General features: G+C 40.1%; 1 protein-coding gene across 2 annotated transcripts in view; it reads left to right on the top strand.

Moving 5' to 3' along the window:
• The window catches only part of PDE4D (phosphodiesterase 4D), a 1,562,913-nt gene that overhangs the window by 725,806 nt on the left and 810,972 nt on the right, over positions 1-26,135 (top strand). Inside the window, exon 1 of one of the 2 annotated variants that reach the window (XM_075589589.1) lies at positions 13,903-14,555. The exons of the other annotated variant lie outside the window; for it this stretch is intronic. Within the exon in view, the coding sequence (XP_075445704.1) occupies positions 14,284-14,555 (272 nt within the window). The 5' untranslated portion in view covers positions 13,903-14,283. Of the gene's footprint in view, positions 1-13,902; positions 14,556-26,135 lie in introns of those variants that run through there. 2 annotated transcript variants of the gene reach the window in all.

The following is a 26,135-nucleotide window of genomic DNA, read 5'->3' as shown; positions in this document are numbered from 1 at the left end:
GCGCCGGGGCGCACACTTTGGGAAACACTGAGCTAAACAATTCAACATTAGATCATAGGTATGCAAGATAGCACTACTGCAGTTTGAAACTGACCCATGCACTGATTACCTTTGCATGGCATCTGTGCACATGTTTATTCCAAATGAAAAGGATTAATGTGGATTGCCAGATTATCCGACATCCACTTCTTTACTCACACTGTTCATCTGTCTTCCTAATACAAAAATATGGATTTATGGAGAGAAAAAAATTGACATTTTTTCTTTGACAGATGAAAAATAGCTAGATAGTAAACTCTCATGGGCGCTCATTACATTTGTATCTGTTTGCGCTCATTTGTTGTTTTTTGGTATGTAATTCGGTTTATGTAAATTGTATAATTCTGTTCCCCCTTTGTACCGCGCTGCGGAATTTGTTGGTGCTTTTAGAAGTCAACGTTAGTAATAATAATAATGATAATAACAGTAACTAAATATATATCGCTTTCTGCCTGGTCTATAAAAGTTGTTCCCATTTATTTTTTTTAACTTGGTAAACCCAATTTCAGTCAGTGAATCTCTGTTATCAAATAATCTAATGTTTTATTTTAATATTGTGTTTATTATGCTTGTTGAGTTGAGAAAAGGCTTCCACAGAGTTAGATTGTTCTGAACTTGAAATATATCTTCCACTTGGGAGTTTTATCTGCTGTGCTCTCACCAACACACTCAAACAAAAACTGTGTTCACCGCTCCTTTTCCTGGCTTTTAACAGGCAGTGCTGTTCCTGTTGGATGATTGGAATAATTATAGCTATTATTCTTTATAGCTCTTTTGTGTGAAAGAAAAAAAAATGATGTTTAGATTATTGCATTTGGTATTAAAGGCTTAGTTTTGTAAGATATTGGAAGACATAATAGTTTCAAGGCATGCTTCAGCTAAATGCACTAAAAACATTTAGAGTTTGGTGAATAGTTGGTTCCCTCTCAGATAAAGGTTACAGTATTGGCACGTACTGTAAGTAGAAAAGAAATGTGCCAAGGCAAACAAGATACAACACAGGAGCATGAGTCTTTCATTATATTTCCTTGGATAAGAAAACTTTCTTGGCAATAATGTCCGGATGAGTTGTCACAAAATGTGTGTTGGTATAACTGACAGTAGTTTTCAGTTAGGCCTCGGGCATGGTCAGCGCTTATGCGCTGACCCATGCTGAGGCGTGCTGCTGCTCGGCACTGAGCCCCTGCAGCCGCAATGAGAGCGGCTTTAGCAGGGGTCCACGCACGGGTCCGCACGCTTGGGGAAGCGTGTGTCTGACGGAGGTTTGAAATTTGACGCTCGCCGGAGCGCAGGGCCGGTCACGTAAGCGGTTCGCCCAATGAGGGCGAACCAGCTCCATGATGTCACTGGCCCGCCCCCAGACCCACCCCCGACACGCCCACGGACGGCGCGCTATGTAAGGCCAGGGAAAGGGAGCCTCAGCGCGTCTCAGCCCGGATCAAAGCACTATGTCCCAGGCCTTAGAATGTTACATCATTTTGCTTTAGACCAGTAGTTTCCAACCTTTTTTTGGTTAAGGAAATCTATAATTATAGTGTGAAATTCTGCGGAACCCCAACCCTCACTTATTGCGCGTCTGAGATCAGATGCATTGTAAGGAACCCCAACCCTCTCTAATAGCGCGTCTGAGATCAGATGCATTGTAAGGAACCCCAACCCTCTCTAATAGCGCATCTGAGATCATATGCATTGTAAGGAAACCCAACCCTCTGTAATAGCGCGTCTGAGATCAGATGCATTGTAAGGAACCTCAACCCTCTCTATTAGCGAGTGAGATCAGATGCATTGTAAGGAACACCAACCCTCCTCTAATAGTGCGCCTGAGATCAGATGCATTGTAAGGAACCCCAACCCTGTCTAATAGGGCATCTGAGATCAGATGCATTGTAAAGAACCCCAACCCTGTCTAATAGCGCGTCTGAGATCAGATGCATTGTAAGGAACCCCAACCCTGTCTAATAGTGGGTCTGAGATCAGATGCATTGTAAGGAACCCCAACCCTGTCTAATAGCGGGTATGAGATCAGATACATTGTAAGGAACCCCAACCCTCTCTAATAGCGCGTCTGAGATCAGATGCATTGTAAGGAACGCCAACCCTCTCTCATAGAGTGTCTGATATCAGTTGCATTGTAAGGAACCCAACCATCCCAAGGTTTCCTAGGAACCCCTGTTGAAAAATGCTGCTTCACACTAAAACCGCACCCATCATTTTGCATAACATTTTCACACATTTGAGCAAATACACTGACGTTTACCAGTTCTGTTAGCACAGTTTTCTCTGGACAACCATCTTGGATTTGTTTAGCACAGCAACATTGCTTTATGGCAGTGTATGTTACACACAGGTCACATCTTTTTATTATCACTGACTCACATTGCATAAGGATGTCCTTAAAAACAAAACTGATTTCTTATAGAGTTCAGGAACATTTCACAGAAATTCATCACCACTGGGCCCTAGACAGTCTCCCGTACTCGGCTTTATTATTATTTTTTGGGTGTAGCCTTCGCACCACACATCACACCAGCATGTTCATGTTTCCTCTGCTTATTCATTTACATATCTTTAGGGTGTAAAACTTCAAAGGCATTGGCTTTTACATTTGAAGACTATTGACTATTGTGAAAATGGCTGCTCTTTCCTTACATAGATTAATTAGAGATAAAACTGCCCTTAAAGCAGCAGTCCAGGCTGCCGTTTTTAAAAAAAATTTTTTAACTATTTTTCCTCCTTTAACATGTGAATCGATACAATCCACACAATGACAAGTGATTAGCTAAGTTGCCGATCGATCTGTTCTCCTGTGATCGATCGGCAAAGGTTCGGCTCGGGGGTTCACTAAATGGCTGTCCGTGCAGCAGAAGGGGACCAAAGATGCCCTGGCCGTCTGTGTGGACGATCATGTGACCAGGCCGTCACTAGATACACTAGGTGCACTGCTAGAGAGAGGGCATGGCTCAAAAATGGGTGTGCCAGAGCCTGTTTCAGAAGAGGAAGGGGGTGTGACTTTGTAAATGGTTGCTATATAAACAAAAAATGCTTGTTACATTATAATACATTAAAAATGTCATTCAGAGTTTAACCCTTTGCGGTCCTATGTCGGAATATATCCGACAAAATATTTTACCACTTGTGGTCCAATGTTGGATTTCCTAGTGACCGCTAGATGTCGCTATTATATAAAAAATGTCGCGCTCCTGCCCGCCCCAGCCCACCCGCTCCACCTCTGCACCTGCCCGCCCGCTCCACCTCCGTACCTGTCTGCCCGACCTCCGCACCTGCCCGCCCGCCCCACCACCTCGGCACCTCTGCTCCTACCCGCCCCACCACCTCGGCACCTCTGCTCCTGCCCACCCGCGCCACCACCTCGGCACCTCCGCTCCTGCCCGCCCCACCACCTCGGCACGTCCGCTCCTGCCCGCCCGCAGGCAGCTCCGCACCTGCCCACCCGCACCACCGCACCTCCGCACCACCGCCGCTCCTCCTCCGCTCCCGCCTGCCGCTCCTCCTCCGCTCCCGCCCGCTGCTCCTCCTCCTCTTCCGCCCGCCGCTCCTCCTCCTCTTCCGCCTGCCGGTCCTCGAAAATTAAATTAGACCTGCTGGCGCACTTAGTGTAAATTTATTGGACCGCAAAGGGTTAAAAAAAAAAAAGCTTGAAGTATTTTCACATAGTACAGAACAGTTATAAAAAAAAAACACATGTAGGATATTGTTTGGTCTGCAGCTTTAAAACGCCATAAAATCTAGTTAAATGTCATTTTTAAGAGACGAAAATACATTAAGGATGCACAAGCAAACAGTTTTCAATTAGATTAAGTGTATTTGTCTTTTGTGAGCTGAAAGTCAGGTGTTTATCTTAAAGCCCATGAGGCAGCATACTGTACATGAGGCAGCATACTGTACATGAGGCAGCATACTGTACATGAGGCAGCATACTGTACATGAGGCAGCATACTGTACATGAGGCAGCATACTGTACATGAGGCAGCATACTGTACATGAGGCAGCATACTGTACATGAGGCAGCATACTGTACATGAGGCAGCATACTGTACATGAGGCAGCATACTGTATATGAGGCAGCATACTGTACATGAGGCAGCATACTGTACATGAGGCAGCATACTGTACATGAGGCAGCATACTGTACATGAGGCAGCATACTGTATATGAGGCAGCATACTGTATATGAGGCAGCATACTGTACATGAGGCAGCATACTGTACATGAAAACCCTTGATGCAATATACAACATACAGATAGCGGCTTTCTCATACATGTTTGTAATCGTAGTGAGTTGTCTCAATATTTAAATGAACATATTTATTTGTCTTTCACGTGCTTTCATGAGATACACGATTGTCCTTCGTACTAAAAACTTGTGAAGTCTCAAAAGATTACGTTTATTATACAAAATACGATGGCCCAGGATTCACCGCAGGTCGAAAAATGAAATAAAATTGATGATATGAAATATATGGAAATATTTTTTTATTTTATTGACCTACAGCATGGAAAAGATGCTTTTTACTGCAGTGGTATTTCTGCAATATTTGTAGAGGCGCATGCAAATTAGTTCATTTTAAGCTAAATTTAAATCAATGGGGTATTCCGTTCTCTTTTCGTATATATCTATATCTATATCTATATATACCATAATACTGAGTTAAGTAATGGTGAGTAAAAAAAGTGACAAAAACCCTCCACAGGAAAGCAAATATGCAAATACAACTGTATGCTCTCATCTGCATGTCTTAGGCAGGTCTGCAACGCCGCCTTTCCCCATTATGACCCAGCATACAGCACTTCCACTGCAGCAAGGGATTCTGGGAAATGACATGCAAATGAGCACACAGTGTCACTTTTTGCCTCAAAAACCATTTTTAACATGGTTCCCTATAGGCTTAAGCTTGCTGCATGGTCACAGCTTTGAGCACAGCCAGGGTTAAGGTGCATACCCAGAAAACCACCCACAGACAGCTGTTTCGACCTTGATGGGTCTCAACAGTGTGGGGTTGATTTTAACTGGATATGCATAAGAGGCTATGGGTTGTATTTGCATATTTGATTTCCTGTGGAGGGTATTTTGTCACTTTTTTTAATCACCATAACTTAACTCAGTATTATGGTATAGCTTATCCCATAGCCTCTTATGCATATCCAGTTAAAATCAACCCCACACTGATGAGACCCATCAAGGTCGAAACAGCTGTCTGTGGGTGGTTTTCTGGGTATGCACCTTAATCCTGGCTGTGCTCAAAGCTGTGACCATGCAGCAAGCTTAAGCCTATAGGGAACCATGTTAAAAATGGTTTTTGAGGCAAAAAGTGACACTGTGTGCTCATTTGCATGTCATTTCCCAGAATCCCTTGCTGCAGTGGAAGTGCTGTTTGCTGGGTGATAATGGGGAAAGGCGGGGTTGCAGACCTGCCTAAGACATGCAGATGAGCATACAGTTGTATTTGCATATATATATATATATATATATATATATATATATATATATAGATTAAAATATATTTAAAATATATATATATATATAATTTTTTTTAATATGTTTTATTATTGTCACTCACTAACACCTAAACAACTATATATAGTTGTGTGTGTATGTGTATATATATATATATATATATATATATATATATATATATATATATATATATATATATATATACACACACACACAACTATATTTAAATATATATATATATATATATATATATATATATATATATATATACGAAAAGAGAACGGAATACCCGATTGATTTAATATATCAATATATATATATATATTTTAATTTATGAGTCATTACTGACAGTAGTGAACTCTCGTCCCATAAGCGCTAAAGGCCATGTCTGTACATACTGTGCTATATATATGCACACACAGCTGTCTCTCACACATACTAATACTCCTTGTTTTTCCATCCCTATACACCAATAGGGACCACTAAGTATCCACACACACTTTTAGTTGTGCTACTAACTCTCACATTTCCACACCCACCCACACCATTTATATCCAGTCCCACTCCACACACCTTGTGTAAAGCACTGTATATACTGTGGGCTCTCCATTCATTTTTATTCACACTGATACACATACACACTCTTTCTTCACTTGCTTTCAGTAACCATTTAACACCTCTAGCCATAAAACACATCCACACCGGGGGAAGGAACAGCACAGATAACATTCCAAGAGACACTGTTTTTAAGTTTACCTTTTGCTTCATTCATTGTAACATCGCCGGAAGAAGAGATCAGTGTATTTGGAAAGCTCGCACAAATAAAAGCATTTCGTTAGCCACAGAACGGTATCATCTATTTTTTTATTTTTATTTTTTTTGATTATATATATATATATATATATATATATATATATATATATATATATATATTAGGCAATACCTATATATTCTCTTGAAAAAGGGTAATTTAGTTTAACCCTTTTGCCAAAGCGCCTTAAGCCTGCTGCCACTTTCAAGGCATGACCATTAGCAGGTCCTAACACTCCCTGAGTTAAAATTCTTATTTACCTGTATAATTACAGGAAGAATGATCTGCATTGGATCTGTTGTAACCTGACAAACTGAAACTGACCTGCCAACTTGGAAAGTGGGGAGGGGCGAGCTTAAATAGGTTTAGGCGTATAGATTTTTCTAATAAGATGTTTCCTGTCACCCCTTGCTGTTTTCAGTTGCTGTTTTCAGTCAAGAAATGTGCCCCTTTAAGTAAGCACCAGTACTATTGCTCTTGTATTGTATTGTATTGTATGTCTTTATTTATATAGCGCCATTAATGTACATAGTGCTTCACAGTAGTAATATACGTGGTAATCAAATAAATAACAGATAATATAAATAACAGATCATGGGAATAAGTGCTTCAGACATAAAAGTAACATTAAGGAAGAGGAGTCCCTGCCCCGAGGAGCTTACCGTCTAATTGGTAGGTAGGGAGAACGTACAGAGACAGTAGGAGGGAGTTCTGGTAAGTGCGTCTGCAGGGGCCCAAGCTTTATGTATCATGTGTTCAGAATATCCACAGTGCTATTCATATGCTTCTTTAAGCAAGTGTGTCTTAAGGTGGGTCTTAAAGGTGGATAGAGAGGGTGCTAGTCTGGTATTGAGGGGAAGGGCATTCCAGAGGTGTGGGGCAGTCAGTGAAAAAGATTAAAGGCGGGAGAGGGCTTTAGATACAAAGGGGGTAGAAAGAAGACATCCTTGAGAAGAAAGCAAGAGTCTTGCTATTGAACAGGAGGAAGCAGGCTTTAAGTAAGAAGTTCTCAGTGTTAGTAACTCCAGAGTGGGTTTGGATCGGCCCAATCAGAAGGTCCCTAGTGCAATCCTGATCAGATAGGTATGAAATAAGTATATTCCAGAGAGGTACATTTAACATGGGGCATTACTAATTCTATGCAAGAGACTATACGTTTAACCTTTACTGCGGGTAACAAGCCAAGTACCTCCCCAGCATAAGGCCTGGGACATAGTTGTTTGCCGAGTGCGGAGGCGCGCTGAGGCTCAGGGAAAGCGGTGCTTTCCCTGGCCTTACACAGCGCGCCGTCCGTGGGCGTGTCGGGGGCGGGTCTGGGGACGGGCCAGTGACATCACGGAGCTTGTTCGCCCTCATTGGGCGAACCGCTCACGTGACCGGCCCTGCGCTCTGGCAAGCATGAAAATCTCAAGACTCGGTGAGACACACGCTTCCGCAAGCGTGCGGAAGCGTGCGCGAGCCCCTGTTAAAGCCACTCTCATTGCGGTTGCAGGGGCTCAGTGTCGAGCAGCAGCGCGCCTCATGCGCTGACCATGCCCGAGGCCTAAGAGTGAGAGCTACAAAGGGCATAAAACCCTGCATATTATTATTTTCCACTAGTAATCAGTGCGTAGTATGAAATATTAGGCTAATAACCCTGACATGCTGCCAGAATATAATATGGTAAAGATTATCTTAAATTAATTACGAAAAAAAACTTTTTTTGTTTTTTTTTAACAGTGTGGATAAATAAACTGTGCTGACGTTCTTGGTTCATGTTCCTTCTTTTTTTGTCAGCACAGTTCACTGAGAGCATTCATTGTTCAGAAAACTTCCTGAATCACTGCCATCATAATCCCTTTCACATGTTCCTCCGTTCCCCATTGGATTCTTAACTATCCTGTGCTAAATAAGATCTCTTGCCATAAATCGCTCAGCTTGTGCAGTCACCTACATGCCAATTCCTTTGTTATACTGACTCTACTGCTTAACTCAAGTTACTATATAGGGTTAATGTAAGATAAAAATGCTATTTGTATATTGTACTTGACAAAGACAAGAAGAGTCGAGCATGTTGCCTGATTTTTAGCATTATTCTCATATCTGTGTAGGTTCCCTTTGTGGTTTCTATACACCTATGCCATACTGCATACTGAAAAACACAACCAGCTAAAAACATAAGAGAACATTCTTTTGGTGTTTTCTTCAAATTGGAAATTAAATGACGTTACTAAGAAATCTTTGATGTGCCGTGGTACAATACACCAAAAGATTTAAAAGTAGCAATCCAGCCACAATTGGACATTAAGCTGTATTTTGTTATAGCTCCGGGGACCATCCCATTCTGAGACACTTACCTACGTAGTTACCAGTGTTTCGGCGGGGTATTTATTCTATTTAACGTTCGTCACATACAGTAGGAAGCTGCAACAGCTTACAGCTTACTACTGGCCCGCGGGACCTGCAAGATTTGGTGGCCTTATTGAGCTCCCTTCAGGGATTTAAGGGAATAACACAGTTTAGCTACAGAGGGACCCTCCAGTTACTGTACCAAACAAAAGCGAGGAAATCAGGCGGCATTCCTGCTTTAAGACGAGAATTAATTTCTATTTTTTTCAGTAATAGAAGTCATTGTTTAGCAAAACATTGGGAACTGAATAGGATGGACTGCAAGCACAATAACCTACCATAGAAAATAAGAAACCACGTGGCATGAATAATAGTGGGGTCTCTGTGCTCTTGGTATTCGGTCACTGACAAGCTTCACAGGCTATGAACTAGAACCAAAAAAATCATATTGTGTTTCAGAATTTGGTAGAGGTTAATTTGTTAATATTTTATGTTAAATGCTAGTGCCCATTTGGGACATTTTCCATCGTATTACAGATGCACTCTTTGTACTTTGTAATGGTTAATTTTACTTGGTAAAGATACAGTGCTGAATACTGTATGTTGGATCCAATCTAAAAAAATAACTTCTGAGAAGTGACTTTATTTGGTTAAAACTTATGGTTCAGAGTTCATTCTGCTCCTTGTCTTTAAAATCCTTACCATAATGTTCTGTACACTCATCTGTACTGTATAGAGTTTTGGGACAATTTAACGAGGCAAAACATATAATAAGAAAGGTTTCTTTTACCAAACGGCTTACCTTTTACCATTTAATTATCATGAAATCCTCTTGCAGTCTGCATACCTGGAGAAATATTAATGAATCTGAAGACACACAAAATGCTAATCGCTCTCCAAAATTTACCATTATCAACATTAAAATACTCATGGTGCATAGGGTAGAGACAATATAGGCATAGAGATCAAAACAGGGTATAAGCCCCGGTTGGACAAGAAACCACAGTTGCACTCTATGAGGGCAAACAATAGGTGGGATGAAAAAATAGTCCCAGGCTTGTAGCCTATTGTGCCAAATGACTTGTTTGTAGGTATCTTACTTGATATTTTGACAGTGCATTAAAGGTAACCAGTACCTATACAGCTTACCATTAGGAGCTCCATACCAGGAACATTAGTATTTTTCTTTGGATATATTTCTCGGTTGATAGTATAGACATAGTTTGAGATTTATTCTCCTTCGTATGATATGTTCCACGGTGGGCTGTGGAGGAGCCATTATCCTCTATTCCGTTTCGCCATCACCTAAGTTTTAATACATTTGTGTTTATACCCTACACTCCCTGCTTTTGTCCTTTAGTATATATTTATAAAGCTTTTTTTGCTTTGCGTCGTTTGGCACAATAGGCTACAAGCCTGGGACTATTTTTTCATCCCACCTATTGTTTGCCCTCATAGAGTGCAACTGTGGGTTTCTTGTCCAACCGGGGCTTATACCCTGTTTGGATCTTTATGCCTGAAATATTAATGAAAACGATAATGTTATAGAGCTGTTAATATAGACCAACTTTGCGAATGTTGCATGATTTATTGTGATCCGTACCCATCCCTGTTTTCTGTCTCCTTCCTGTCTGTCCTCTCTGCTCCCTCTTCCATGTATATGTTTGTGTGTGCACAAGCAAGGGAGCTGGGGTCCTATTCATGGCCATGGCCAGCCATTGAGAGCAGTGATTTCTATCACCATTTCCTCCACAATCAGTTTGAGTTACAGGCTCATTCATGGTGATCGTCTGAAACCTCTAATTTAAGTCAATGGAAGGTTTCGGCTGACTGCACTTCAGAGTTTATTGGATAAGCCCTTACAGATGTATGGTACAACCCCCAGTCTGATGGGCCAATATTATTTATCTAGTTTATTACAAGCTCCAGTTTCTGAAAGGATTAAGCTCAATTTCCTCTACAAATCTCTATTGTATGCCCCTGGCAGCATGTACTGTATATCGCTCATGCCTCTTGGGGTCCTGCACAGTATGTATATTGTCTTACTGTATGTGTCCTTCACTACATCCATTATGGCTCAAGGCACCAAAAACTTTACTTTTATTGTATTATGTCTTCTGGAGCTTAGGTGATAATAATTCATATACATTTTAGGTGTAGAATAAGAACTTAAATCTTCATTACTATGGACTAGTGTGCTTTTAGATTTGTAGTACCTTATCTATTGTCCAAATGAATTCATCTTTTTGTAATATTTTCATGTATTGTATGTCTTTATTTATATAGCGCCATAAATGTACATAGCGCTTCACAGTAGTAATACATATCATATAAATAACAAATAATATAAATAGCAGGTCATGGGAATAAGTGCTTCAGACATAAAAGTAACATTAAGGAAGAGGAGTCCCTGCTCCGAGGAGCTTACAATCTAATTGGTAGTTAGGGAGAACGTACAGAGACAGCGGGAGGGAATTCTATTAAGTGCGTCTGTATTCTAGTTTTATTTTATTATTCACACCCATTGGGGGTCATTTAACAAAGTCTCCCAGCTGCAAAAAAACCCCAGAACAAATGTATCAATAAAAATGTTTTCATTGATATGAATGTGATATTTTATTATTCTTTGATACAGTACATCTGGTGCACTATTTTTGCCGCAGTCTGTACTATGCTACAGAATATGTAGGCATCTTTTAAATAAATCATAATAATTGTGCTAATATGAGTTTAACCCTCCTTGCCCGGCTCCTAAGGAGTTTACATCAGTAGACTGTATACATGGCTTTGCTCAGTCTCTCATACCTTGTCGGGGTGCTGGATCAGCACAGGCTGGTTATAGATATGCTGATGGAATAATAATGGGAGCCAGAAACTTTTACAATACAAACAGAAGCTTTATTAACAGCTGTTGATGATGCTCTTCATTCTTAGACATACTCTATTGACATTTAGTGATACATTTACAGTGTTTGCACTATTTGCTTCTTCCCTAGGTACCCTCATCTTAATACTCTAGAGAGATTGTCTCTTTGGCTTGGCTAAATCGTCCCTCATCTGTATAGCGTCCCCAATGTCCCATTACTAGTGAGCCCCTTGTGGGCATTGGCTGACATTCTTTCTCTTCAGAATCAATAGCCGGTACTGTACACGGACTGCCACCTCTGGGCAGACTGGGCCTGAGTTAGCTACGGATCTTCAGATTGGGCTGGTCTGACTATGTCCTAAAGGGAACCCCTTTTGGTCATAGGCTTCTTTGTATCTGAACAAATGGGTTCATCGTGATGAAACAAAAATGGGGACAGATCAATCTTAGTACACATATCTATGCACAGAAAAAATATTTACATTATTCACAGTGAGGCTCCTCCAACTGTCACTCCCAGGAACCTACATTCTATAACATTGTCAACAGACACAAGTGGTGTGGTTTATTTTCTGCCAAGTCATTCTATACCATGTTATGGGAGAGGGGAGTTACCCTATGTGAGCCCACACAGTTAACCCTTTAAGGCCATTAACCCCTTATCTGGATTAGTAGTCCCAAAGAGGGGCTACATGAATATCCATGAAGCTTTAGCATACAGAAGTAAATTCACTATTTACTGATTGTATCACTGCTTGGAATTTATACCAAGAGTAGAAATTATACCTAACGTTATTCTGTGCTTCTGTACCTTATTTTGATGCTTCCATGTATTACATTAAAGTGAAAGCAAGACCGGCACAGATAATATTACCACTCGGACAAATTTCATATTCATATTCCTAGCATTTCACTTTTCTCTAGAACCTGTGAGGTATCTTTGTAACCCATTACAGAGGCAGATACTAAGAGAGCAATACACTTTGTGCAATGCAGTTGAGCAATTACTTCAATTCCAACCCAATTACAACTGGAAATTAAAAACCAAACCCTTTCAATGAATAATCTTCATCTAGAGAAAACAGCTACAGTATTTTTATTCCTCTTAGTTTATTACTTTATAAAGAATTTTATAACCTACTGTATAAATAACAATGAAAAAAAAACAAAAAAACAGGCCGATCATGTCTATTTTGCCCGTGCCCTCAAACCCCAGTGAAAACGTTGTATTGATTAATAGAGGTAAACTCCAATTTGTGGCACGAACAAGTGTTACTGTAAATGCATTGAAGCACTCTACTTGCTGAATGGAACAAAAACAGCTGCAGTTAATTAACATAGCCAGTGGTGTTCAATAACTTCAGTCGGTAATTAACTCTGACCCAATTACCTTTCCTTTCAGTTCTGCTTAGACCCTTGTAGAAACAAAAATTATTTATGAGATCTTGAATTTTACCTTTTAATTACAAATACATTGACTCATTTCATATATAAAATAAAATGTTTCTCTAATAGGGAATTTGCAGCAGCAAAACAGAAAATATGTTTCAATGCAGAGAGTATTGTCTTGCTTCAAAAAAGCAAATAATTTGCCAGTTCCACATAAAATATTTTAGACAATCAGTAACACATTACACAGCACAGGTGAAGTGGAATATTGTTGTACATGTAGGGAAAAACAGCAGTGGGTGTATCTGTATGTAGATGTGTTTGAATAACGGAATACAATATACAGTGTATATATATTCTTTTATATATATAATATATATATATATATATATATTCTTTTATATATATATATATATATATTAAATGTACTCATTAATCAATATACATATGTGTGTGTGATTAATAACTACATTTAAGATGTATAAATAATGTGTGTATATATGAATAAATATGTACTATATATACATAAATAAAACTAATTTATTGTATATAGAAAACTAATTGGTTATTTAAAAACATAATGCACATTTTGTGACATAGCAGTAAACTGTATATCATCAGTGTACTGCAAATACAGTTTTTTTTAGAAAGATGATTGCACTGTAAGTTAGGCATTTGTATATCCATGGCATACAATAGGTTAACTCTGATTGTATATAAGGAGTCATTATTTATCATAATGATTGTTAAATATATATATATATGTTGTAGTTCAGCATTTCCGCGCTCTACCTGCACATACACTAACAGATGGCACAAGAAAGAGAAAAGTAAATGCGTGCAATGCTTTTATTTGAGAAGCAGCAATATATTATGGAAAAGGATCAGCCAACGGCATGAACAGACGTGTGATGTTAAAGCCCTCCTCCTCCTCTTACTACTTTTTATGTGCATAAGCAGAAGTCACCCAAGCAGCTGCAGCGCATTAGTTCCAATAGTTTAGCAGGCAGTGGTTGTAGCTCTGACAAAGCAGTGCTAATGCAGTTTGTTTCCTACAGTATCTGTGCATTTGCCAGATAGCCAGTAAGTGATCTTTGCCAAGGGTATATTGCAAGAGGAGTGGTAATGTTTCATAGGCTTCTGTGGAGGAGTTAGCCTGCTTTGTTTACAGATCATTATCTATACAGAGACGCTGAGACAAGCAACACCATGTTGAATACAGTGTAAGCTGAAAGGCAGCTCTGCACCATTCTCTTGGTCTGGAGCGAACAGGCGCAGGGTTATTTCCTGCAACTCGTACAGTATCATTTTGGTATTCTATGGAATAGGTTTTTGGTCTGAACTTGTGTAAAAAAAACAAAAAAACTCAAAAACATGGCTCAGCAAGTGGCAAGTTCGGATACCTTGGCTGTACCTGAAGGGGATAATTCACACTGTCAGAATCCATGGCTCAACGAGGACCTTGTAAAGACGCTGAGGGAAAACCTGTTGCAGCACGAGTCGTCCAAGACACCTAGGAAGTCTTCGACGGTTTCTCCCCGACTATCACCCATTATCTCGCCAAGGAATTCTCCGAGACTTTTACGCAGGATGCTTTTAAATAGTAACATAACCAAGCAGAGGCGTTTCACCGTAGCACATACATGGTAAGACAAACCCGGTACTTTTGCCACCATGGCATTGTGTTGTATGCAGCTGTCAGTTTCCAACACAGGACTGTCACTTTTCTTTTGTGTCCTGTTTTTGGCACATCCTAATGAAGTCTTGGGAACCTGCGTAATAGTTGAGTAGAACACGTCTGTTGATTTAAAAAAAAAACCTTTTGATTGTACCCTTTGTACTGCTGGAGTGCTGGTGTAATGCAGTATGGAGCAGTGGCAACATAGGGGTTAAAATGTAGCAAAGACAAATTGGCTGCAGGTATTAGAAGGTTTTCAGTTCCATTCTTCTAGATTGTTGAAAGAATGACTAGGAAAAAAAGAAATTTATTGGGTATGTTTTCTATAAACGAAACAGAATAATTTGTGCTCATATCAACACACAAAGGCTGCAATCTGCATTGCATTTCCAATAGGGTCTCTGCAAATTTTCACCAATTTCTATTAAAAAGAAATGTGAACGCCCCCCCCCCACCTTTGCAATTAAGTTATATGCGTTTTATGTCTTATTTTGTAGTATATTTTCTACGCAATAAAATGACTATAAGGTTTTTGCTGAATTGATGTCATCTTTATGATTTATACAGTATATTTACTGCTTCACGTATGAAATTCTTCTTACCCGTTTATAAAATATACAATAGCTCAATAGACTTCTTTATTTTAATTATTTTTGCTCTTTATAGGTTTCTGTTGCTATGCTATCAAAATTGTTGCTATGTTTCCATTTTCTCTTCCCTGGGCATTTGTTGCGATTATAGTTAAACATGTTACATTGATTGGCAGGTGACAGAATGCCCTTTTATGCCCTTTCATGAGTTGATTCCATGGTAGGAGCAGCAATTAGCTTGATCATTATCTTTGTGGGTGGTAAGAATATAGAAGCAATATGCTTGCTCAGACTATCGTTTAAAAATGAGAAGGCAAGATGCTTTTCACTCAGACTTCTTTTAGAGAACTAACATTGTCTAGAAAAATAATCACTGGGAAAACTTTTGGATCATAAAATATATTTACAGATGTATCTGCCCGATCTTCAGCAGAATAGATTGTATGCAAAACAACAATCCAGTGTAAATACCCTTACTACTCCTAACTCAAAGAATCCATCCATTGTCATAGAAACACCACCTGAGATATCCTGGCAATTTGTGGGTCTGTGCACTGCTGTTGTCAGGACAACCCCGTTGTAAGGCGCGTCTCCTTTATGGGAGCTGGCCGAAGACACAAAGTCATGCTCATAGCTTGTGCAGCATGTTACCATGACATTCCAATACAATGCATCCTCTAATTGCCGCTGACTTGCTCAGTAACTTTTGTTCTTCTCATTTTATAAAAAGTTCTATCAAAGCTATTGGGTAACAATGCAGGTGTGCTTCCAATACAGGTGATATATTGCCTTGTTATATCAATGGTTATATAAATGTCTGGGAGACCACTCCCATTGATCTACACGATCGTGTAGATCATATGCTTTAACCCTGATAGCACCTCTTTAGAAAGAATTATTGTATTACTCATTATTGGTTGAGCAGGGACCCTCCATTATCTGTCCCATAAGACCACTCCCATTGTTCTTTCTGGGTGGAGTAACTTCCTTTTTGAGCTGTGTGTCCTCTATAGTTCCCAACCATGCTGGGGTATATACAGGGCAATCATGGGCATATATAACGAATACAATAAGGTGAAAATCACAAGCAATAAATATAACGCTACATTTTTGTGCAAACATTTTCACTAACTAGCTTAAGGGAATAATATTTTGTAAACCATTTACTAATGCAGTTAACATGCCTAACCTAATATAAAATGTAAAAATTGCCCTTTTCGACTAGTTTGATTTATTTGTGAGTGAGGCTCCTCTGCCCTGTCCTTTCTGAATGGACCACATAATGACATCACCAATAACAGCCTCCATTTGTGGGAACTACACAGGAGATGGAAACGTAAGCGATGAGGGCAATATGCCTGTCGAAAGGAAAGGCAGATCCTATCCAATCAAAGCACAATGATATTGCACAAAAAGGGGCAGGCAAAGTGAAGCGTGAATCCCACTCAAAAAGTTCCACTTTACCACTCTTACAAATAAGATTGAGACCTTTCATTATGCTGTGAAGCACCTTCCTAGTGCTGTAGAAGAATTTGGCTCCATTCAACAGAATGAAAGTTAAATCTTCTCTAGTACAAGGATGTGGTTTCACAGCATATTGCATATGTGCCTAAAAGTCTAGTCCTATATAAGGATGGCATTTATACAGTATAAGATGTAGCCACCGTAATTGCTGGCGCAATGTTTAAAGCCTCACATCATGTGCGATCTGTGATTTAATACAATGGAGTTACAAAATGGCACAATCTAATGCCTCACCGCATGATAACAGGTGCAAAAACACTTGCTGAATCTGTGTTACTCTGGGTAAATGTTAAGGCCATACATCATTGATAAAGTGTCAGGTTCTGTAAGGTTTTTTTATCATTACTTAGAAACTTAGGCTTGATAAGACTGTCTTGTGTTTCTGATCTTGTTTTCCAAGAAGACTAGTGTTTAGGTATTTAAATAAGGTCAATAAAATATACGTTTAATAATTTGATTTCATACAGTGGCGGCTGCCTTTAACCTCCTGCGGCCGTTTCCCCACGGTTTTTAAAATCACAGGCAGATGCGGGCCGTTTTCGGGGCAGTTACTTATAACATTTTATAAGTAAATACATTACTTTGATATAGAGGTTTCAGGTTATTGACTATATAATTATTAGATATGTCTAGTCAACATCAGATTCATAGGTGCATAGAAGCATGGGGACTATGATTTCAGTTAACGTGGACATAATGCTGTAAATAAGTGATGTGGCTGCCTTAACATCTGTTGCATAGTCTAGAAACGGTAATTCTATTCAATGTGTAAACAGAAAATTTCTCTATGCCAATTAACATTTTTTTCTAGCAAGTTTCCTAAGCCACGGTTGAACATTTCCTACTCGGTTAAAACATTGCATTTATAGAGTCTTATACAGTCTTTCTAAAATACAAGGAACATTTTACATATTTCTAGAACAATGCAGAACAAAGATCATCAGACATACAGTGTTGGTAAATATAAGTCTTTCTAAGTTAATTATATTTAAGCGTGTAACAGAAAAGGTAAATACAGTAGGTGAGGCTCTTAGAGACTAGAAGGTGAGAATAAAGTGAACTTCACATTGGAAATATGAGATATGTAAATAGATACTGTTGCCTTGAGATGAAGTTGCAGTCCTTGAATGGGACCCCCAAGCATTCATCCTCCTGGGCTGCAATTGGCATGGTCACGGTGCTGAAAACAGCAAACACCGCTACATCTGTAGTTGTGAGCTCTACTTCTCATTGAGTGCTCATACCTGTACAAAGCGCGTTACCCTCTTCTGCCGTAGCGAACCATACTGTATCAAATAAGTAGTCTTCGGCCATGAGACACTTTCTGACATGGGAAGACACCTTGCAGCCCATTTATTTGAATAGGCTGTAATGTATTCCAGCACTGAAGGTGCCTTCTGTAAATATAACCCCTTATCTTTATCCATTATAAGATAAGAAGTACTAACTTAAGTCACCATGGCACTTTATTACTTTCTCTCTGCATCTGCTTAATTTACTGTGCTTCACCTTGTTTTTACCTGTGTTTAATCTCACCTGGCCTCAGTAACTAATAGCCCTCAGTACGTACTGTATAACTTTGTGCTTGAAGTCCTTTCAAGGTTACAATCAAGAAAGTAGTTATCCTTTGGAGATATGCTAGTAGACCGTTACAGTAGTGCACTGATGGCCATCAACTGGTTTAGCTCACACTGCTAGCACTGCTGCCTAGAAAAATGGTGGTTGTGGGCTGTAGTCCTGTTGGGTCTGGTACCAGTGCACCATTTCAATCACTAGGTGCCTTAAGCTTATCAACTCCTATATAGTTGGTATGGAAATTATTTTTGGAAGTGTGGTTGGGGACTCATTTAGATATACTTGGCATATCCATTAACATATCTCCCAGCCAGATACCTCAGATGTGCTCCTTTTTAAGAACAGGCGTGTCCCCCTAATTTCCCTCTAATTTTTAACAATCCAGCCATGGATTTGAATTCCTCCGCATGGATTGTCAGTGATTTCAATGTGTTATAAATAAATAAAAGAACTTGTGAACACGTACACAAGGTGCGTGTTCTGGTGCGCTAGGTGTATGTCCACTTGATGGTAAATGATATAGTTGGTATATAAGTGTATTCTCAAGAACCCTTTAAATCGTATACTCGGTTTAGATTCTATTTATGGCAGTATTTTCTATAATACAATACATGTAATAAAAAAAATATTAAAAAGTGAATATATTTGTTTACTTAAAAAATACGCAAAACCACTGATAAATGCGTCCCTATAGATCAGTGATCGCAGCCTTTTTTGATTGGAGGAAAACTTGAAGTATTTAAGAAAATCTCGGTGAACCCCCTATCTGGATGACACATATTAGGTTCCACAGGGGTAAATCACAAAATGTCACACCTCACGAGCCCCCTCTATTTCCCACCCTCTACCCATGTATTTCTCTCCCCTCCATCTCACTCACTCTTCCCCCTTCCCGCCTTGCCTGTATTTATCCCCTGCGTCTCACTCTTAATACTTTTCCTCACTCCCCCCCTCTCCTCTCACTCTCCCTACCTTCTGTCAATTACCCCACTCACAACTTGTAAAGTGGAAGGGCCAAAGTGCTCCAAGGAAAACAGATTTGGGCCGCACGGGTGAAATCATCATCATCATCATCATCATCCTCCTCATATCTCCCCCAGCACTCCTCCTTCTCATCATCCTCATATACCCAACCCCTGCATCTCACATCACTCTCCCCCCCTGCATCTCACATCACCCACCACCTCTGCATTTCACATCACCTTCCGCCACCCTGGATCTCACGTCATCTCCGCCCCCCCCCCCCCCCATATGCCTACCTCAGGCGGGAGGAGAGGCTGGTATCCTGCGGTTGCCGGCAGAAGAGGTGGCAGCAGACAGCAGAATAGGCAGGACTGCACGCGCCCGCTCTAGCTAACAGCAGGTACCGGAAGTGCCGGGTCACACTGCAAGAGTGTGCTCCTACCCTGCAGTCCTGAGAGCGAGCGAGCAGGGAGGGGGCCGTGGACCATAGGAGGAACTCCTGAGACTTCTTCAAGGAACCTTAGGGTACCCTGGTTGGGAATCACTGCTATAGATATAGACTTGCAGTAAACACACAGATATGCTAAAAGTAACACACTTTTGAGCTCTCAAAAGTGTCAACATGAAACAAGTGTTAGACAGACAGACATAGATATATATATATAGATAGATACAATGTAAGCTAAACAATATCCTCTTCAGTGAGTGCTTATATTGATGGGTCTTTACCCAATGCAGCCCAAGATGTCAGGATACCACTCCTCCTCAATTCCTCAAAATGCAAAAAAAGATTAAAGGGCGCAAAAAATGTAAAATTCTTTATAAGATACTGTTTAATCAACATAAAAAACTTTACACTCACATGAACAATAAAAATATAAAATAAAATTAATTGCCTTGTTCTAGAAGTCTCCATTCTCCCCTGTCCTGTGTCTACGATCATCTTAGAATCCTGGGGTCCAGTCTTTTAGTCCACAACCCGCTGGGCGCTTTTGCTGGTCTTTATGGATTGAATTTGCTGTTGTTTTTTAATGGTGAATTTGGGTCTTTGTAAAAGAGTGGTCTAGTAATTATAGAAGTGACTTTTTAAAGCTGAAAAACCTGAGTTTGCTATAACGCTGGCAGGCAAGTTATTATTATTTTTCTTCCCATCAGGTATAAAATTGGGCTGTAATTTCTTTTGAGCAGAGATTCCTTGGAAGTCATTTATCAAAGTCTCCCAGCTGCAAAACTATTGTACCAGATTTGCCAAAGAAAAAAATTCCTTTGATTTCTGCCAGGCCCGACGGGATCAGAACCCATGATCTCTGCTATACAGCTTCTGGATAGCTCATCCAACCACAGCATACTATTAAACTCTGCTACTCACTGCTCACACCTGTTGCCAATCGACCTCATGGGCACTCCCCCTGACTTCCGTTTTATGAGATGATCCCTTCCCCTTCCTGGTTGCCAGATCAATGTGCTTTTGCCTAAACATCCAACCTTTCTGCCAGAGCATCTATCTCTCGGACTTGTTTCTGTTGCCTGATCTTTTGCCTGCCTGACAATGCTTGTGTCCTCTGCCAGCTACAGACCCACTTGGCCTAAGATACCCCAACTGGAAAGGTTCTCTGAGGAAAGACGGCTGCTGTCTGAATCAGTGTCAAATTATTTTTCATCTATGCCCACAAACTTATCCTACTGATGGTTTGAGAGGACTTTGTTTGGGCAGACAATGGATTTTGTCAATATCTGTTCTATTACGGCAGATATATAGACGATATCCTGATTATCTGGTCTGGATCTAGGGAGCTATTGGAAGAATGTATTGTATTTCTTAATGGAAATGACCAAAACATAGTTCTAAGTGGGGAGATAAACCCTTTAGAAATTATTTTTTTGGATTTGAATTTAAAAGCAGTGGATCATCGTATTGTTAACAAAACCTTCTTTAAAAAGGTAGATGCTAATTCCTACCTAGATTACACGAGTAATCACTCTGCTAAATGGCTCAATAATATACCTTATAGGCAATTCCTGAGGAATCGAAGGAATTGCTCTGAGCCTAGGGATTGTGAAGACCAATCTGAGGTTCTGAGACAGAGATTTCTAGAAAAAGGTTACAATACAGATGTGATACAAAATTCCTTTAATAGAAGTCAGCATAGACCTAGGAATACTTTGTTGAAGCCAAAAATCAAAGGTGTACCCACTGAAAATAACCATACACCAATGTTTATTGCTGATTTCTGTAAACAGGAATCAGAGATACGGAAAATAATCTATAAGCATTGGGATGTGCTACTAATGGACCCTATCTTATGAACTAAGCTATTCGATATACCCAAGGTAGTATTTAGGAAGGCCAAAAATGTAAAAAGCATTCTGGCCCCTACTGCTTTAAAGGAATCTAATATTCCGGTCGCAAACAGTGGGAACTTTTTAAAGAAACCAATTGGGAACTATCGTTGTGGTAAATGTGTTATGTGCAAATATATGTCACAGGATAAGATTTTTGTAGACCATCAAATAGGGCTACAACATACAATCGGGCAATTTTTCACATGTCAAACGAATTTTGTAGTCTATGCTACAGTATTGATTGCCCATACTGTATAAGAAATGTTATGTGGGGAAGACCATTCGACCTTTAAAGGTACGAATTGGTGAACATGTGAATGGTATAAAAAATGCCAAACGTCTTGTAGAGCAGGGACAGAAAATACATAATTTAGCACAGCATTTTCTGGATCATCACAATGGGGTTACGGTTTAGAGGCTTTGAAGTGGTACCTAGGGATATTAGGAAGGGTGGCAGGGGATTAAAACTGCTCCAGAGAGAACAGTCTTGGATATATTCATTGTGAAATAAAATACCGGGTGTATTACATGATATGATAGAGCTAAACCCCTTTGTTAGATAATTGTCCTATTTGGAAGTTTTAAATTATACTAATTATTCTGGTCCAATAAATAAGGAAATAATAGGTATGTCATCCAATTTTTAATCATTATGGCATTATGGCATAAGGAGTTTTTAACTGGGCAGTATAAGAAAATTTCCTATCCAGCCTGATAATGTTAAGCACATGCAGTCCAGCTCGTCGAGTCAGTCCCACTTATTGCTCCCACTAAAAACTACAAGAGGATGATGTAGAGATCCTTGTCCCGGCTATGCTTGACTGGAGTATCAGGAAACGTTATTGACAGAGTTCGAACCAAAGGCCTGTCAACTCCCCCTAAGGAATGTCCCACCTCCGTGTAATCAATCGATTTAAACTCTTTTTTTTTTTGACGGCTGTACCGCTAATGTTGTCAACGATTCAGAGGCATAAAGCATCTTTAACCTTTTTACCTCGTCCGTACTCCACATTTTCAGGTCATACTGCCATGGGTGTCTCTATGCAATCCGTAGATTGTTTGGCCTATCAGACATGTTTGTCTCGTTTCTGTCATCATTCTACTCGCAATTCTGCCTTTCAAAAAAAATCTGCTGCTAGGCAACAATTCACTGAATTCAAAGTCTGTGAAGACCAAGGTAACTGATAGGCTTGTGGGATAGAGGTCCCTATGCTATGAGGAATATTGGGATGTGTTTGATAAGAACATGACAGAAGAATTGCCCTCTTATAGACTATATGATTGTCCTATCAAACACTTTCCAGGAGCTGGAATTCCCTTCAGCCACATTTGTTTACTACCTGAACTTAATGCGCCCAGCAAAATGGGCCTTCTCCCGCAGCTCCCAATTCCTCCGGCGATCACCCGGGCCAACAGTCAATAGATAACAAAAAAGCTCCAACTTTTTTGTTATCTCTGAACTTAATGCGACAATGGAGAGAGGATTTGTCCTCTCCAGCTGAGCTTCCATCTTATTCCCCCTTGTTTGGATGACTGAGCCCTGAATCGTATTACAGTGAGAAAGAGATACTCATTGTAGTTAATCTCTGAGCTCATGGAATGATTCCGTTCAGCCAAAATACTGTATTCTCAAAATTGGATCTCAGAGGGGCATACAACCTAGTACAAATACGTCCAAGGGATGAGTGGAAGACTGCTTTCTGGACCACATATGGTCATTTAAAATACTTAGTTATGCGTTTCAACATTCTGTGAGCGATGTGTTCCAAGACCTGCTGGATCAGTTTGTTGTCATCTACCTTGATGATAGCCTCATCTTTTCGGAGAGCCTAGGGGAGTATAGTATAATATTTTAAAATAAATTGAGTAACATCTAAAAAAAAATTATTACATGGAGGGAACTTTAGAGGATCACTATCTAACAAATAATACCACATTGCTACTCAAATATTTGATAAATATTTAGAGACTGTATGTCCAATTTGACTGGAATGGAATCGTCTAAAACTGTAGTAAGAATGTAAGTCATCTCTCAAATATGATTTTGTCTGTATTTTCTTTTATACGATGGTCTAAATAGTGATATATAAGTGTGTATTAATACAATTGACACTCTTAACTGGAACACTTTTTTCTTTATGATTTTAATGATCCTTTTTTCATTATCATTAGCAAATAAGGATAGGAAATATAAATATATTGCCCCATGTTATTAGCAATTCCAATTTTAAGGCTTTCTAGTTTAAATGTATTTCCTAGGTTTCTACTAATTGACCAAACAACCCAAACATAAGAGAGCAGCTTTGTAATGTCCCCTTTTTCATGACAAATCAACTGTTGTGCCTTTTCCCTAGATGAGGCCTCTGTTTATTGGTTTTAAATTATGCTTTTTAATTCATGATTACACATAAAGATAAGCTGGTACAATAGTTAAGACAGTCTGGTATAATGGAAGGAAAAACAAATGGGTGTTTGCATTGCATCATTTGCATGTCTAAGGCCTCGTCCATGTTGCCTGCGTGCTTGCGGAAGCGTGCTGACGCGCGCTCACACTCAGCACTGAGCCCCTACAGCCGCAATTAGAGCGGCTTTAGTAGGGGCTCACCTGCGCTTCCGCGCGATTGCGGAAGCGCAGGTCTTGGGGGAATTTAAAATTCCCCCGCTTGCCGGCGAGACAGGCCAGTCACGTGAGCGCCCGCCCCCGGACCGCCCCCTGACGGCTGCTGACAGCGCTTGCGGTAAGCAACCGCAAGGCCAGGGAAAGCACTCACTTTCCCTGAGCCTCAGCGCGCCTCAGCACGCCAGCGGTAAGCGTGTCCGAGGCCTTAGACAGGTCTGCAACCCTGTCTTTCACCATTTCACCCAGCACACAGTGCTTCCACTGCAGCAAGGCATTCTGGGAAATTACATGCAAATGAGCACACAGTGCCACTCCGACGTCGGGTCAAGAAGTACACCGAAGGGTGCCACAGCAGAGACCGTATAGCAAGCTCAGGGATACTGCAGAGTACACACAGGAAAAAGCCCCGACGCGCACGTTCGGGGGCTTAACGATGGTACTGACTCCAGATCTACAGTATTTATAGTCGCAAGTGCGTGACATAGGACCAATCAGCAAAATGTGAGCACCGGAGTAGCAACACTGATAGGCTCTTCCGTAACCCCTCATTAGAGTGAGAGTGTTTAGACAGCGGAGTGGCTGGATGCCTAATATGCAACAGGAAAGTAAACAAGAGAAGATTAACGTTGTGTACACACAGATATGCACAATACATCTCTCCAAAGGAACACCAATATGTTAGGCAATATCATGTGCAAAGCTAAGAAAAGCTGCATCCTATATATTGCTGTATTAACTAAACTAAGCAGCCCAATAAACTATGCAATGAAGTACAGGGCATAAGCAATAGTTGTGAGTACACGTGCCTCCACACCACTGGCTTATTGTGCTTATTTGGATAATTTTTTCAGGCAGTTAATAACATTTACTCTGTATCATTTAGGTGTTAGCTGCATTTTCTCTCAGTTTAGGGATACTGCGGATTGTTTTAATTTTGAGTGTTGTTTGTGATGTTATTAATAAATGTGATAGTCTTTGGACACCAGAGTGCCTTAGTTGGAGGGGGGGGGGGTGTATACATACAAATGAGCACACAGCTTTTGCTTCTAAACCATTCAACATGGTTCCCTATAGGCTTAAGCTTGCAGCATGGTAACAGCTTTGAGCTCAGCCAGGGTTAAGATGCATAGCCAGTAAACCCACCCAAGAGAGACTGTTTCGACCTTAATGGGTCTCTTCAGTGTGGGGTTGGTTATACTGGCTATGCAAAAAATCAAGCAATGGATAGGTTTTACCATACTTAGTTAAGTTATGGTGGGTAAAAAAAGTGACAAAAACCCTCCACAGCAAAGCATATAGCAAATGGAAATATTACTGTATGCTCATTTGCATGTCTTAGACAGGTCTGTGCTCAAAGCGGTGACCATGCAGCAAGCTTAAGCCTATAATGGAACCATGTTGAATGGTTTTCAAGCAAAAGGTGGCACTGTGTGCTCATTTGCATGTCAATTCCCAGAATCCCTTACTGCAGTGGAAGCACTGTGTGCTGGGTGATAATGGTGAAAGGCGGGGTTGCAGACCTGTCTAAGACATGCAAGTGAGCATAAAGTAATATAACCAATAAAGTATATCACTTGTGAGCACATTCACATGTCTTAGACAGGTCTACAACCCTGCCTTTCACCATGTCTGACGTGAATGTGCTCACAAGTAATATTCTTTATTGGCTATATGCTAACAGTGGAGGTTTTGTCGCCTTCTTCACCCACCATAGCTTAAAATGTTATGGATGTATGTGCAGAACCTCCTAATATAAAAGTGCAGCAATATGATTAATAGATTAAAAGGACATTTAAAAAAAAAATGGACGGGGTGCTTTTACTTTCCATATTACATCCTGTTCACATGCCTTAATATGAAATATTTATACACACTGATTACATAGCATTTAGCAACAAGTGACTGCTCCTTCAATTCTTATAGCAGCAATACT

Source organism: Ascaphus truei, chromosome 1 (assembly GCF_040206685.1).
Source record: "Ascaphus truei isolate aAscTru1 chromosome 1, aAscTru1.hap1, whole genome shotgun sequence".
NCBI classification, from domain to species: domain Eukaryota; kingdom Metazoa; phylum Chordata; class Amphibia; order Anura; family Ascaphidae; genus Ascaphus; species Ascaphus truei.
Note: the sequence above shows the minus strand (reverse complement) of the source record. Positions and strands in the feature narration are given on the sequence as shown.